The 15,872-nt window shown below is 41.9% G+C and overlaps 1 protein-coding gene across 1 annotated transcript; it reads left to right on the plus strand.

Annotated features, from left to right (window-relative positions):
- The first annotated feature begins 31 nt into the window (after nucleotides 1-31).
- On the plus strand, nucleotides 32-11,273 carry Mgme1 (mitochondrial genome maintenance exonuclease 1). The gene is made up of 5 exons (XM_008850276.3): nucleotides 32-165; nucleotides 1,117-1,679; nucleotides 7,449-7,668; nucleotides 9,307-9,439; nucleotides 9,795-11,273. Exons 2-5 carry the CDS (start codon nucleotides 1,139-1,141, stop codon nucleotides 9,954-9,956), a joined length of 1,056 nt encoding a protein of 351 aa, XP_008848498.1. The 5' UTR covers nucleotides 32-165; nucleotides 1,117-1,138; the 3' UTR covers nucleotides 9,957-11,273.
- Nucleotides 11,274-15,872: the final 4,599 nt, after the last annotated feature.

Raw genomic sequence — 15,872 nt, forward strand, 5'->3', positions numbered from 1 at the left:
TTGGGGCGCGCGCTTCTGCCTGACGGGAGGGACAGACAACTGGAGGCTAGGGGTTGGGGAATGAGGGCAGCAGTGCATGCTGGGGCCGGCTCCTTTGCTAGAGCGGGACTGATGAAAGTACGGGTCCTCAGAGGCTGTTCGTGCTTTGGGTACCAGGCGTCTAAGGTACAGGTTGACCCCTGCAGTAGGCTGGGCGACTATTTAAATCATCTCTTTAGCGTTCACTTTCGCGCACGAGGAGCTACAGCCGTCCTGTCCCCGGGGGTCCACACCTGCAGGGAAGGTCGCGCTCCGGGCCCTGCAACCCACCTGAGACAAATGGGGCTCCAGTTCCAAATCTGTACAATGGGTCTTAACAGCACGCCTCTAAAAGGAGTGCTATTAAGAGTGAGGATTAGATCAAAAACTGAGTAGCGAAGAGTTTAGTATGTCGCTGTTGGTGTTTATCTGTTAGCTATGACGTGTTTGTTTTAGAGTCAAACTGACCTCAAACTTGCAATCTGGCCACAGTCTCCTGAGTGCTGGAATTCCTGGCCTGTGCCAACCAGGCCTGGTCACATTTCTTCAGATTAAAGGTTAGGTGGGTTTCTCACCAAACTGTCTACAGTTGACATTTAGCAAGTGCTGGCCCTTCTGATTTTGTTGTTGGTTTTTGAGACTGTAGCACTGTCTGGACTGGAACTAGGTCTCTAGAACAGATTCACAGAGATCCCCCTGCCTCTGCCAAGAGCTGGGATAAAAGGTGTGCACCACCATGCCCAGCTCCTTCTGATTTTTTTAAAAATTATTTATTTGTGTGTGTCTTTGTGTATTTCTGCACACCTATGAATAAGTGTCCTCAGAGGCCCAGAGAGGGCAATGGATCCCCTAGAACTGGAGTTACAGGTGGTTGTGAGTAACCTGATGTGGGTGCTGAGAACTAAACCCAGGTACTCTGCAAGCATTCTTAACTACTGAGTCATCTCCAGTCCATGGCCCTTTTGATTTTGATGAGTCTTTGGGAACTGGTTTTCTCCAAACATCAAAAAACTTAATACAGTATTCTGATGTGATTTTTCACTTTGGTGGTTCAAGTATATAAAACATCTTATATCTTAACATCATTTTTTTTAATAGGAATACAAATTTTTTGTAAAAAATGGTCTTCAACATGTGGAGGGAAAAAAATCTAAACATGAAGGCATTTCGGACCACCTGCAGGCTTCTCAGAAGTTTAAAAGGGTTTTATGTAAAGCCAAGAACCCTTGTGGGTTTCTCTACTTCCTCTTATTCATGTGGCCAGAAGAAAAAAAATCCTTATGAAGAAGCAGATCAGGCCAAGTACTCTCGTTTAGTAAGGTCTGTCCTGTCATCCAGAGGCCCAGCCCAGACCCCAGAATCATTGTTCAAAGAAGATGATTTACTCTATGGACCTGTGAGTAAGCAGAAGCCTCCAGAGCCAGAGGAGATAAGAGTTGCACGAAACTGGTTTCCCATCTTCAATCCACAGAGAAGTGTGAAGCCAAATGCAAGTGTTACTTCGAGTCCTTTGAAAATCCCTTTGCAAAGACATTCGATACCAAGTGTGACACAGATCCTTCAGCAGACCATGACAACAGAACAGATTTTCTTTTTGGACAGGTGGAAACAGCGGATGATGCAGGAGCTGGGAGAACAGGGATTTGCAGAATATACTTCAAGTAATTCTCTTAATTCTGGTTTATGTATGGTCACTATGGTTTTTAGAATATAGAGCATTAGTGTCAAAAGAATGAGGCTTAAAAAAAAAACCTTAGTGAGGAACTACTTCCAAATAGCATTTTATGCCTATTAACTCAACCCTCATGATGGTCCCAGGAAGCTTAAATACTATTCACTTCAGAACACAGATGAAATGGAAGTAATTTGGATAACTGATTCATAAAATTCATTTAATTTATAAGCTACAAACCATCAGAGTTATTTTCCATCATTAAGGAAAAGCCTCTTAACAGTAGTCTCTTTAATAATGTTTTTGCTCAGAATCTAGTAAGTACCGTAATAACAAACCAGAACTTATGATCCCTATTTACATTTTGATAAGTTGAACCGATCTAGTATTTTTGATTAGGAACTGAGTAAATAAACCTTAGCCTTCAATTCCTGACCTATTAAAACAAGTGAGAATAGCTTCCTTAATGCAGATTGTTCAAAAATAAACCTTTGAGTCAGGTTTGGTGGTACACACCTATAATCCCTGCACTCAGGAGGCTGAGTAGGAGGATCACAAATTCCAGGCCTGTATAAGCTATATAAGAACACAATATAGGAGAATGAAGTGGTCCCATAAGAATTATATAGGTGGTTTTTATTAAAACTGATATATTCTAAGCCTGTGTTTCCCCAAGAGCATATTGTACCCCTAGTGACATATGAACACTGTTTTTTTTAATGTGTGTATATGTTATGTGTGAGTATATGCTGTGTGTGTGTGTGTATGTGTGTGTGCCCATGAAGGCCAGAAAAGGGTTCAGATTCCTTGGAGCTGGAGTTATAGACAGTTGTGAGCCGCCTGATAGGAGTGCTGGGAACTGAGCAGTGGTCCTCTGGAAGAGCAGGAAGTGCTTGTAACTGCTGAGCCATCTCTCCAGTCCCTGTATGAGCACTTTTACTTTAAGATTAATACACTTATTCCCAGGCATCTTAGAAAAAAAAAAGTAAGCATATAATTGTGCAAGTTGTACCTGGATATGGCAAAAATGGCCAGTGCTTTCACTTATAACATTCTTGAGATGTGTGTGGCAAGGACCATATGCCGTGGGTGCCTTCTTGGGATGCCTGATGAGAACCACTTAATGTTCTCTGCTTTCTAAACAAGCAGTGTAGAAATCTTTTAATGATATCCTTTTTATTTGTGCCACTAGAATTTAGAATTTATAGTTTCCTCATCAGGAATTGTTTTGATTTTCCTTAAACCAGAAATGTTTCATTTGTCAAGAAACCTGAATTATTGATAAGAAATATAAGTAAAATTTTTTTTTAAAAAAAGGCAGTTGAGTGTGGTGGCACATACGTTTAATCCCAGCACTCAGGAAGCAGAGGCAGACAGATCTCTGAAATCAATGCCATTCTGGTCTGTCTAGCAAGTTCCAGGCAAGCTGGGGTTACAGGGAGACCCTGTCTAAAATCAGAAACAAAAATAAGAAATATGAAGGCAGAAAGCTGCTGGGGCATGTGGGTGCCTAGGAAGGCCTTATATCTCTCCACCCAGAGTAAGAACGTGGCCAACTTGATAAAGGAGAGAAACTGGAATTGAATGGGCCCCCTTACCCAGGCAGACAGTTTCATAGTCAGTTTTAGCTGAATTAAGGCTCTGCTGTTTTTCTCATTTAACTCAGTATCAACCTTAATAAGTAAATCCACTCTCAAAATGAGGTGATCACATACATTTTAGTACAGTGGAAGAAAAAGGAAACTGGCCTTGAACTTGGGATCTGCCCACCTCCTCTTAATGCAGGGATCACAGGTACCTGCCATGCCAAGCTACTCTATTTTTTAATGTTTTTAAGTTTTATGAGTTGAATCGTGTTTAGTGTTTTCTAAGATTCATTGGGTCCTGAAATCGAGCTTTCCATGGTCATGGTCTTAGATATGTGAGGAATCTGGCCAGGAGTTAGGTCTGTAGCTGGGAATGAATTGTCTAAGAAGTAGAGAAAGTCATTTGTTTTTTTCATTTGGCAGTGCTAGGGACTAAACCTAGGGCCTGGTGCCAGGTGTCGTGGTACACCCCTGTAGTCCCAGCCCTGGGGAGGCAGAGGCAGATGGATCTCTGTGAGTTCAAGGATAGCCTGGTCTACATAGTGAGTTCCAGGCCAGCTGGGCTACAGGGAGACCCTGTCTCAAAAAGACCAAAAAAAAAAACCTAGGGCCTGGTGCATGCTAGACAGGTCCTCTACCTCTTAGTTACCTACCCCCTCTTGTTTTTAACAAGTTTGTCTTTTGATTCGTTAAGTAGACTGTACACTAACTCTGCATCTCTTTAAGTTTTAATTCCGTCAGTCTTAAATTTCTTGAAGGCTGTCCACATGCAAATAATCTCAATTGAGCCAAGTATATGAAGTAAAATAATTTATCTCATAAATTGAATTCCATTTAACTCTCCAAGTAATTTCCCAGAAGCAATTTCATTTTCCCCTAATGGTAGAACTGAACTTTCAAAGTCTTTGTGAAAATCTGACAAACATAACGTGGCTTATCACTACCTTGTTTGGATGAGATTGTTTTCCTCCTTTTCCATGGATCTTATCTCTAAGCATGTGGATTTCTTCCTCTGTTCCTATGTGTATTTAAACAGTGCTCTCTGAGTTTTAACACCCTTGCTGTGCTGACTGATGGACTAGAAAGAAGAGGCTCTGGTGCCAGGGTGTGTGCTGGTCCAGCTTTTTGTTTTGGGCAGATTAACAGCACTGCTCAGACCAGCAGGGCCCCATTCACTAAGATCAGAGTTATGATACTTATCTTGCTGAGGTGTTTGAAAATTAATGTTTTGAAAGCACCGAGATCCCTGCTTACCCTAACAGTGCCCCTCTTTCTCTCCTTTCCTGACCAATAATCAAGTGAATCTATAGTATTTCTTGTCTTTATTAAATAAATTTGTGTTACCTTTTCTTAACTTAAAAGAGCATAAATGGGGGTTGGGGATTTAGCTTAGTGGTAGAGCCTAGCAAGCGCAAGGCCCTGGGTTTGGTCCTCAACTCCGGAAGGGAAAAAAAAAGTGTAAATGATACAGTAGCATTGAAGGCCCATTGAGGGAAAGCTGTTGCCCGCTAGCCTAAAGAATGTGAAGACTTTAATCCCAGCACTCAGGAGGCAGAAGCAAGTGGATCTCTGTGCATTCAAGTCCAGCCTGGTCGACATAGTGAGTTCCAAGCCAGCTAGGGCTACAGGGAATCCCTGTCTCCAAAAGACCAAAAAAAAAAAAAAAAAAAAAAAAAAAGTGGGACATGCCGTTATCCAATTGGAGTAGGGTTGGTGGCAACATCTTTAATCCCAACACTGGGGAGGCAGAGGCAGGTTCTAGGTCAGCCAGGGCTACAGAGACCCTGTCTTTAAGAAAAAAGTTAAAACAGTTGGGCCTGTGAGGCTCCTGGTTTAGGGACCAAGCCACAGGAAGGTGAGTTCACCTTCAGCCATGCTAAAAAGATAGAAGGAACAATTATCCCTTTGATGAGATAATGTGAGTTTTGTTTTTTTTTTTGCCCAGAATTCCTGCCCCCTAGTGTAGTAGCTTGAACTAGAGTCTGGCAGCTTTGTAAATCTGCATGCTTTTCTGAATTACCCAGAAAAGTGTCTTTTCCTTTTTCTCTGTCTATCCATTTTTAATTTTTGTTTTTATGTGTATGAGTGTATTGCCTACATATGTGTAGGTGCACCCATGTCTTGTAATACCTGCAGAGGTCAAAGAGGGTGTCACATCCCCTGGAACTGGAGTTACAAATGGTTGCTAGCTGCCATGTGTGTGCTGGGAATTGAATCCGGGTCCTCTGCAAGAGCAGCCAGTGCTCTTAACCACTGAGTCTTCTCTTTAGCTCTAACCTTTTTTTTTAATGTGTATGAGTGTATTGCCTGCATATATTAGGTGCACCTGTGTCATGCAATACCTACAGAGGTCAGAAGAGAGGCATCAGATTCCCCTGGAACTGGAGTAATGGATGGTTGTCAGCCACCCTGGAAATGCTGGGAACCAAACCTGGGTCCTCTGCAAGAGCAGCCAGTGCTCTTAATCACTGAACCATCTCTCCAGGCCTTTACACACATATACCTTTCATTAAAATAAAAATGAAATCTTGTAAAAAAAAAAGTTTGAAGAGATGGCTTAGTTAAATGCCTGCTGTGCAATCCGCAGCACTCACATAAAATTGAGCATAGTGGTGCACACCTGTAATCCCAGCCCTGGAGAGGTAGAGACAGAAAGGTTCCTGGAGCTCCCTGGCCAGCCATCCTAACCAAGTTGGTGAGGTACCCTGTCTCAAAATATAAGGAGGATCCACACATACAGCTTAAACTCAGTGGGTCACAGAACAAAAAAAAACATGAATGTGGGAAATGGAGGAGAGGAATTGGCAAAGGTGGAAGACAAAAGAGTTTGAGGGGCGAGAGTAATCAGAATTCTCTACATAGGTGAGATTGTCAAAAGAATAAATTAATTTTTTTTTTTTTAGTCTTTTTGAGACAGGGTCTTCCTATAGCCCTAGCTGGCCTGAAACTCACTGTGTAGACCAGGCCTCTGCCTCCTGAGTGCTGGGATTAAAAGCAATCACCACCACACCCAGCTAAGAATAAATTACTTTTAAAAGTTCAACTGATTTTGAAAGAAATTGGAATGAAAAATAAATAAGGTAGCGAGTGATAGAGGAAGACACCTGATGCTGACCTCCAGTCTTCGCATGTGTATATGTGTGTATCCATACATGTGCACACTTGAACATGTACACATGTATATACCACACACAAAGGAATATAAGGGGAAAGATTCTGGACACAGCAACTGTCTCAAGTTGATTTAGCACTAAAAAGTTGTACAACCTTGCTGGGTATGATGGCACACTCCTTTAATCCCAGCACTGGGAGGCAAAGGCAGGTGGATCTCTGTGAATTCAAGGTCAGTTTGGTCTACATAGCAAGTTCCAGGCCAGCTGGGGTTGCAGAGAGACCCTGTCTCAAAAACACCCCCCTAAAAAAAGAAGTACAACCTCACAACATCAATTATTTTTTCCATTTAGCTATACCTTGATTTTCATTCCTGACCAGTCACTAATCCTGTTAGTCAAAGAATTCTCTCCTTTTAATCATATTCATAATTAAGTTGCCGAGCATGTCGGCATGTATCTGTAATCCCAGTGCTCTAGAGACTAAGACAAGAAAATTGTGAGTTCGAGGTCAGCCTGAGCTACATAGCAAGACCCTATCTCAAAAAAAAAAAAAAAAAAAGCCAAACAAAAACACATTTCCCTGAATTTTTGACAGTTTTTATTTCAACCACTTAACCTCTTAAATTGGATGCTTTAATGCACATAAACTAGGTGTTTTGTAGCCCCAGGTCTTTAATTCTAGTTTTGGCCTATTGCTAACTACATTTTAATATATTTCATTTATAACTATTTTAATCCATTTGGTTTTTCAAAATACATTCTTAGGTTTCACAAGAAGCTGAGTTTTGCTGGACATAATGGTTAAATGCCTTTAATCCCAACACATGAGACTGATGTAGGAGGATCTGAGTTCAAGGCTAGCCTAGGCTATGTACAAGACCCTGCCTCCAAAAATAAAACAAAAAGGATGAAATTTGTTATCTAAGGGGTTGACGTTTATAGATAACTTTTGTGTACTTTGGATTTTTTTTCCTTTCTTTTGTGCATCTAGTTTTTAGAACTCTCTGGTTTTGTTTGACTTGGAGTTTATTTTTCCTTTTCCCTTGATTTTCTTTTCAGACATCTTTTTACAAGGGAAACAGTTCCATGAAGCCTTGGAAAGCATACTTTCACACCAGGGGAACTTAAAAGAGAGAGATGAGCATCTCCTCAAATGTGGCTACATTGAAAGTGTCCAGCATATTTTGAAAGATATCAGTGGTGTGCAAGCACTTGAAAGTGCTGTTCAGCATGAGACTTTGAAGTATGTAGGGCTGCTGGACTGTGTGGCTGAATACCAGTAAGTACAAGGCTGTTTCCATCTCACTGGTGAGGTGGACTAATGTCAAGTGGGACAGATGATTCCTGTCTTCTGGTTTGTTTTTTTCCCGCTTAACGCCTGCTTCTTGATGTAGGTATAGTGGCCTTGGCCTCTTTAAAGTCAAACCAAGGTTTAGGCAGAAGAACTGGGAGGGAAGAAGAAGGGGGGGATGACAGGAAGAGCCACAAACTGCCAATATCAGGATCAGTCTGGTGCAGAAAAGCTATTTTTTCAATATCCCGAGCATGGCTCATCTTCCTTCCACCCTGTCCCTCTTCCCCTCCCATAAGAAAAGTACTGCTGTAAGAGCCCGTTCGATTCCTGCATTTTCTTTTTTGTTTTCCTTTTTACTCATTTTTTTTTTTCTTTTGGTCTCCCCCGCCCCCCTTTTTTTCCTGTTTTCCCAAAGGTTACACTGTGATCTCTTGGCCCTGGAAATCAGCTCTTCCTGGCATCCAGGCAGTGGCTGATAGGATAAGGACTATAAACACACCAAAGCTTCCTACCGTTTAAAAAGTGCTGCAGTGTTACACTTTTTCCAGTTTTCCCCATTCCAAGGGTAGCTGCCATCTGCAGATCCCCTATTCCAAATGAAGCCTGTGAGCAACAACAGGATGTGGAAATGGGGGTGTGAGACCTTTGGAGCTCTAGTTAAATAGTAAGTTTTTAAAAAATTGACAGGCCTCGAGCCATAGCTCAGTAGTATAATATATGTGCTTCGTTTACATGAGGCCCAGAATTTGATCTCCAACAACTGCAACAACACACAAATTAACAGACTATTCTTTAGTCTAGAAACTATATTTAGAGCACCTAACAGTTTGTGGCATAGCTACCTCATCTAAGAGCTTATAAATTTAAATTGGCACTGAGAGTGCCAATTAATTTAATAGGTTGGTTTTGGCTTCCCCTTCAGTTAACCAAAGGAACTATATAATGACTTCTATCAAAGATCTACAACTGTTTTATTGCAATTTTAACTTGGGTCTATGCTACCAAGATTTTTAAAGTAATTTTTGTCTATATATATATATGTATATGTATATGCTTATATGGTACAATATGATGTTCTGATACTTGTGTACATTGTGAAAAGATTAAATCAAGCTAGTTCATGTATCCATCACCTTACCTGCTTACTGTTTCTTTGTGATAAGAACCTTTAGATCTACTCTATTAGTAATGGGGGGCGGGGTGGCTGTATGCATTTGTGTGCATGTGCTTGCCTGTGTGGATACCAGAGATCAAGGTTGGTGTCCACTGTCACTCTCTACCCTATTTTTTGAGACAGGTCTCTCACTGAACTTGGAGCTCTCAGATATGTAAGAGAAGAGTCAACCTAGTGGAGTTTCTCATTCTGAGAGGTTGGGGCTTTTTTAATTACATTTTATTCTGTGTGCGTGTTTGTGTGTGTTTATGTTTGTAGGCACAGTGTTGGTGTGGCAGTCAGAGATCTTCATTGGGAATCAGCTCTCCTACCATGTGGGTCTCAGGGACTGGATTCAAATCATCAGGCTTGGCAGCAGGAGCCTTTCTTCACCTACTGAGCTATTTTGCCAGCCCACGTTTTGCAGTTTGAACTGTTACTTACAAAGCCTTCCTTTGGATTCTCCTTAGGGGCAAGCTGTGTGTGATTGACTGGAAGACATCAGAGAAACCAAAGCCTTTTATCCGAAACACATACGATAATCCACTGCAAGTTGTGGCATACATAGGTGCCATGAACCATGACTCCAACTACGGTTTTCAGGTCAGAGCATTGGGCTTCTGTTTACTATGCTTTGCTTGGTGTTTATTTACAGCTCCTTAACTCTTTGGTTTTCATTATTTTTATACCATTGCCAACTATTCCTATGGTTCCTAAAAAGCACTTTGTCTCTTCCTGTGCTGTTTTTGTTTTGTTTTGTTTTTTCAATCATTCTTAATGATCACAATCCATTCTTAAGTGTTTTATCTCTCACCTTTCTGTTCTCTTGTGTCCTGGTGCAGGCTTTAACCAGCCCACCTTAGAAACAGATTTGGAGATAACACTGTAGACTGCTTAGTACTGGCTGATTTGCCCTGGAGCAAGAAGAAATATTGGGCTTGCCTGTGTTTCATTCTAGGTTCAATGTGGCTTAATTGTGGTGGCCTACAAAGATGGATCCCCTGCCCACCCTCATTTCATGGATGCAGAGCTCTGTTCCCAGTACTGGGCCAAGTGGCTTCTTCGACTAGAAGAATATACAGAAAAGGAAAAGAACCAGGACATCCAGAAAACAGATTAGGGGCAGGACATTACTTGGGAATGTTCAGCACTTTCTGACAGTTTGGGAAGATATATTGCTGTTTACTGTGTTCTCAAAGTAGTGGTGCCACCGAATCTGAGTGCTACATTAAGACAAATTGAAGTATTAATGTGTTGGGATGTATTACTATTGATAAGCCAGAAAAATCTAGATAAAAAGAGCTAGAAGTCAGCTCATGAAACACCAACTGTACTACCTCTATTACCTACTTGAAAAGAGGCCACTCAGGATTGGCAGACTCCTGGACTCCCTTGCAGATTTTTTCTGTGTCTCTGGCAGGATGCCCAGTCTTTGAAATGTGATCAGAAGGCAGTGAGGTTTGTTTGCCCAGCATTTCCTTAGGGTTCTCAGGAGGGAATGGCCATGAGCTCCCAGAGTGTGTGTTGCCATTGCAACACCTTCCTAAAACTTGTTTTATACATGAGTCTTCTGTATTACAGCATTTAGGGGGGGGAAGCTAATGCTTACCATTAAGTACATACGTAAGCATTTAGCCTGGAGTAAACTCAGCTCCCTAGAAAGATGGAGCACAGTCCCACATCATTGGTGGTAGCCTTCACATACCTGATAAGCTCCAGAAGTAGCCAGGCCCATGGGAAAGTCAACATTATCAGGGTTTTAGTAACTGTTTCTGATGTCAGTCAACAGACTGTGATATAGAGAAAGAAAATACTGCTTGTAGAATTTCTCAACTAAAAGGAACACTAATATAATCCATTAAATTTCTTCTTTGATTAATAGATATTAAAAATTATTGGTTGTCCTTAAGTTTGGGAAACTTAAATTCCCCTTATTGTACTGGCGGAAGGTTTTCTGAAATGAGTTTGGTAGCATTTAAGTTATACCTGCTGGCCTAAAAGTGTAGGTTCTAGCTGGGCACGGTGACACATGCCTTTAGTCCCAGCACTTGGGAGGCAGAGGCAGGCAGATCTCTGGGAGATCAAGCCCGGCCTGGTCTATATAGTGTGTTCCAGGCCAGCTGAGGCTACAGGGAGACCCTGTCTCAAAAAGACCAAAAAAAAAGATTGAAGGTTCTACAATCATGTTTAGTTTTCTTTAGACATAGAAATAAAAAGATAATGGGGCTGGAGAGATGGTTCAGCAGCTAAAAGTGAATATTGCTCTTCCAGAGGACCTGTGTTCAGTTCCTAGCACCCATGTTAGTTACCATTGTCCGTGACTCCCAACTCCAGGGGAACAGCGAACACCATCTTTGGCCTCTGCAGGTATCTGTACTCTGGTGTGCATACCTACATATGGGCATACACATAAATAAATAATTTTTTTTAAAAGATAGTAATGAAGTGTTTTTATTTAAATATGTATTTACAGGGTAATTTCATGGGCCAGGAAATTGTCTAGACTTTTGTGTTTGTTTATCTTGCAATTCTGGGCCTGGAACAGCCTTGCATCTGCTGGGCATGTGCTCTCCTACTGAACTACATGTTCAGTCCCTGAACTTTGCTTTTGTTTTTTGATTTTTTTTTTTAAATTTATTTCTATTTTATGTGCATGAGTGTTTTGCCTGCATGTATGTAAGGGCACCCATATTATGCAGAGCACTCAGAGGTCAGAAGAGGGGATTGGATCCCCTGGAACTGAAATTAAAGTCAGTGTTAGTCGCTATGTGGGTGCTTGGAATTGGACCCCTGGAAGAGCAGCCAGTGTCCAACTGTGACTTCGTGCCTAAGGGACAGAAAACATGATAGCTGCTCACTCCAAAAGGCTGGACACCTCAGCAGGTCCTGTCAACACTGAGGGTCTCAAAGTTCCCTGGAGGCTCTCAGCAGAGGAACACAGCAGCAGCAATAGCCATACTTGCCCAGGCAGGCACACAGACTGCTTTTACCTTAGAGCTTTCATATCTGGGCTGCCCATTGGAAGGTGCCAGCCATGTTGAAGGCAATCTTCCCCTCTTGATTATTCTCTGGAAATGCCTCACAGACAAGATCAAAGGTGTGTTTCCTAGGTGCTTCTAAACACAGTCATGTTGACAGACCAACATCACAAGAGATGCGTTCTACACTTCTGTACTCTTGGTTATTACTGTTGTTTTGAAACTATATATTCTGGTAGCCTTTAATTTCCAAAGTCAAAAATCAAGTGAGACCATCAAAAGTTGTACAAATAAAGCCAAGTATGGTGGCACAAGCCTTTAATCACAGCTTTCCAGAGGTAGAGGCAGGCAGATATCTGAAATGGAGGCCAGCTTGGTCTACATAGCAAGTTCTAGGCCATCTGGACCTACAGGGAGACCCTGTCCCAAAAAGATCCTGAGCAGAGTGAGTGGGAAAATACTGAGTTTGATATGAGTGTGAAAACAGCCCCAGGCAGGGTTCTTCAGCACCTTAAGGGCTCAACAGCTGCACAACATCCCCATAATCCTGAGCCAGGGGATGGAGAAGTCTCACTTCCATAAGAAGGAAATGGACATTTTTTTTGAATATTTTATTTATTATTTTTATGTGTATGAGTGTATTGCCTGCATGTAGGTAAGTGCATCCGTGTCGTGCAATGCCCGCAAGGACAGAAGAGGCCATTGGAACCCCTGGAACTGGAGTTACAGACAGTTGTTAGCTGCCATGTGGGTGCTGGGATTCAAACCCCAGTCTTCTGCAAGAACAACCAGTGTTCTTAACTGCTGAGCCATCTCTCCAGCCCCGGAAATGGACATTTTAAAGATTTATTTTTTGTTTATGTGTATGAGTGTGTGCAGTGGACAGCAGATTCCCTGGAGCTAGAGTTACATGCACTTGTGACCTACCTGCTGTGGGTGCTGGGAACCAAACTCAGATCCTCTGAAAGAATAAGAAGCACCCTTAACTGCTGAGCCATCTCTCCATCCCTGAAATGTACATTTTAAAAAGTTAACATATTGGGCATGATATGACACATACAGTCCCTGCTACTGGGAAGGTGAGACAAGGAGACCACTTGAACCAAGCTGAGGGCCAGCCTGGGCACATAGTTAGGTCTTTTCTCTATTCTAGAAGATGATGAGGAAGAGGAAAAAGAAGAAAGAAATCACTATTAAGAATATTTTTGGCACTCAGGAGGCAGAGGCAGGCAGATCTCTGAGTTCAAGTCCAGCCTGGTCTACGTAGTGAGTTCCAGGCCAGCTGGGGCTAGAGGGAGACCCTGCTCAAAAACAAAACAAAACAAAAAAAAGTTATTAATTTTTTGGATACTACTTTTTGTCCTAAATGATATATATTAAAAACCAATTAAATAAAATGGTTCAGAGTATGGAGAGGTTTTCTAATTGAGGATAAAACTTTTTTTTTTGGTCTTTTTGAGGTCTTTTTGAGACAGGGTCTTCCTGTAGCCCCAGCTGTCCTGGAGCTCACTCTGCAGACCAGGCTGGCCTTGAACTCACAGAGATCCGCCTGCCTCTGCCTCCTGGTGCTGGGATTAAAGGCATGAGCCACCAAGTCTGGAAAGATTGTAATCGTGTGTGTGTGTGTATGTGTATCTCAGTGTGGATTTGCACAGCTGAGTATAGTGCCTAAGGAGGCCAGAAGAGGATGTCAGATCCCCTAGAACTGGAGTTATGGGTGGTTGTGAGCTGCCTGACGGGTTGTCTACAAGGGCAGTATACACAATTAAACGTGGAGCCTCTCCAGCCCCAGCTCTAAGAATCTTAACTTGGGGAGTCAGGCTCAGTAGCAAGTGCCTTTACCTGCTGAACCCTCTCGGCCTCCTTACAGAGATACAAGACGTAGCTTTGAAGGCTTTAGTTTTCAAAACAAAGCTCACTTTCCCTTTTCCTGTATAATTTAGAGCTGGTGAACAGCTCAGTGGTAGAGCATTTGCCTAAGCATACACCTGGGCCTGAGTTGGATCCCCAGCACTGCAAAAACAAGCTGATGGAACTCTACCCATACTTATTCATTATATATGACAGAAAACCAAAAACAAACAAAAATCCTGACACTAAAAAACAATTTTAATTTTAGCCAAAAATTACAACTTTCTCGCCCTTCAGGCCTGACCCCTTCCTTACAGCCATTAGCGCATAATTATCTGAGAACATTAATCTCTGTGAACCTATTAATCTATAGAGAAACTTGTCAACATATGATCTACAGTTTTATGTGTTGACCTTGGCAAACACAGGAAGAAGGTTGGTAGTAAGATTGTTTCTAGGTAACCAATTTGCCTACCAGCTTTAAGAGGCACTAGAGGGGGGTAATTTGTTTTAATCACTGCAGCTTTCCACCTGAGCAACTGACGTTTGATTATGACTTACCCTGTCCTCACGGAGCCACAGAAAAGTGAATCAAGGGAATAGTGGAAACTTCTATTTTTAAAGAAACACTTAAGTTGTTTTGAGCTGGTACCTAAAGAAAATTCTTAATCAACCCTAAGTAAAAGAACTGACTTCCTTCTGGCCCCCAAGGCCTGAGAGTTAAGTAGAGACATCCTCCTTAGGAAGCCTGCCCTCTTAGAAGCTTTGCAACGCAGAAGGGAACTGAGAGACTTTCTTCCGGGCAATGCGCCTGACTGAGCAAATGTTGGTGTGTTGTCTTGACAATAACAACTACAGGTTTGAGTAATGCAGCTGTGCAGCTCTGAATGCAAAATGTCATTCTGGGTTAGGGTTTGAGGTTCTTCCTTTCTGCTTAATAGATAGATTGCTTGATGGCGGATGCAAAAGAAATAGAACAGAACATCACAGATGTGTCCACCCGGTTTGTTTCTCCAGTCTCCTTTCCCTCAGCAATGGGACAAACATGGATATGAGTTTGCTGTGTATCTTTCTAGTGTCTTCTTATAGACACTATTGCATGGACTGGTTTCCATGAAGAAAGTTTTGCTTTCTGTGTGTCTAGTTTTAGTTGCTTTTATTTCACTTTTTTTCCCCTTCCTTTATTTTCAGTGCTGGGAATTGAAACTAGTGTCTTGCATATTCTAGATAAGTGTTCCACCACTGAGCTACACCGCCCCCTCCAACAATTGGGTTTTGAGGTCTATCCAGGTTGACAACATCTGGATACTGTGCCTTGTTTTTACCATCCCCTCATTATTTATTGTTACATTGATGAACTATCAGTGCTTCGCCAGTACTGACAGTTCTTCAGTGAACACCTTTGTACATGGTTTCCAGTTACATGGGCATGTGTACTGTAGTGAAAAGTAGGGTGTAGATGTGTCTTTACCAGTTACTAGCTCTGTAACCTTGGCTAAATTACCCAACCTAGACTGATATACTTTCTCATTTGTAAATTGAGGGAAAATAGTAATACTTAAGAGTTGTGAGGAAGTGAGATAAGCACTTAGAATAGTGTATGCCAGCCAGACCAAATGAGGACAATGATGTTATCGACTTAAATTCCCACCTGTAGTGTCTAAGATTTTCTCTTTTGGGGGGGAGGGGTGGTATGTTTGAGACAGGGTCTCTCTGTAGCCCCAGGTGGCCTGGAACTCGGAATGTAGACCAGGCTGACCTTGAACTCACAGAAATCCACCTGCCTCTGCCTCCCGAGTGCTGGGATTAAAGGCTTGCACCCACATCTGACCGTGTCTAATATTTTCTGATTTCTCACATATTCATTAACAGAAAAGTTATGAGACTTTTCCCCAACCTAATAGGTTGAAAACAGTCTATTTGGAATCTAGTCATTATTGCTTGCATGAAGCTGCTTCAGAATGGGATTGCCATCTAGTGGTGGGAAAGTGCACTGCAGTTATAAGGCAGATGCCACCTCATGAATCTTGGAAGTAACATGTGCATTTAATTGGATGATACATGTCTGGTTTGATTTCACTTCCTTTTGTGGTTTTTTTTTTTTTGTCTTTTGTTTCTTAGAGTAGGTCAGACTAGCCTCAAACTACTGATCCTCCTGCCTCAGCTTCCTCTGTCACAGGGATCAGCTCTTTGGTTAGAATAAGATC

The sequence above is a fragment of the Nannospalax galili genome, unplaced genomic scaffold, assembly GCF_000622305.1.
Source record: "Nannospalax galili isolate Female #2095 unplaced genomic scaffold, S.galili_v1.0 scaffold245, whole genome shotgun sequence".
In the NCBI taxonomy this organism is placed as follows: Eukaryota; Metazoa; Chordata; class Mammalia; order Rodentia; family Spalacidae; genus Nannospalax; species Nannospalax galili.

Excerpts from the sequence above, each read along its gene's own strand:
- Mgme1 (XM_008850276.3), top strand. The coding sequence starts at position 1,139 with ATGGTCTTCAACATGTGGAGGGAAAAAAATCTAAACATGAAGGCATTT. Across the intron at positions 1,680-7,448 it reads ATTTGCAGAATATACTTCAA|ACATCTTTTTACAAGGGAAA; the intron begins GTAATTCTCTTA and ends TTTTCTTTTCAG. Across the intron at positions 7,669-9,306 it reads GACTGTGTGGCTGAATACCA|GGGCAAGCTGTGTGTGATTG; the intron begins GTAAGTACAAGG and ends GATTCTCCTTAG.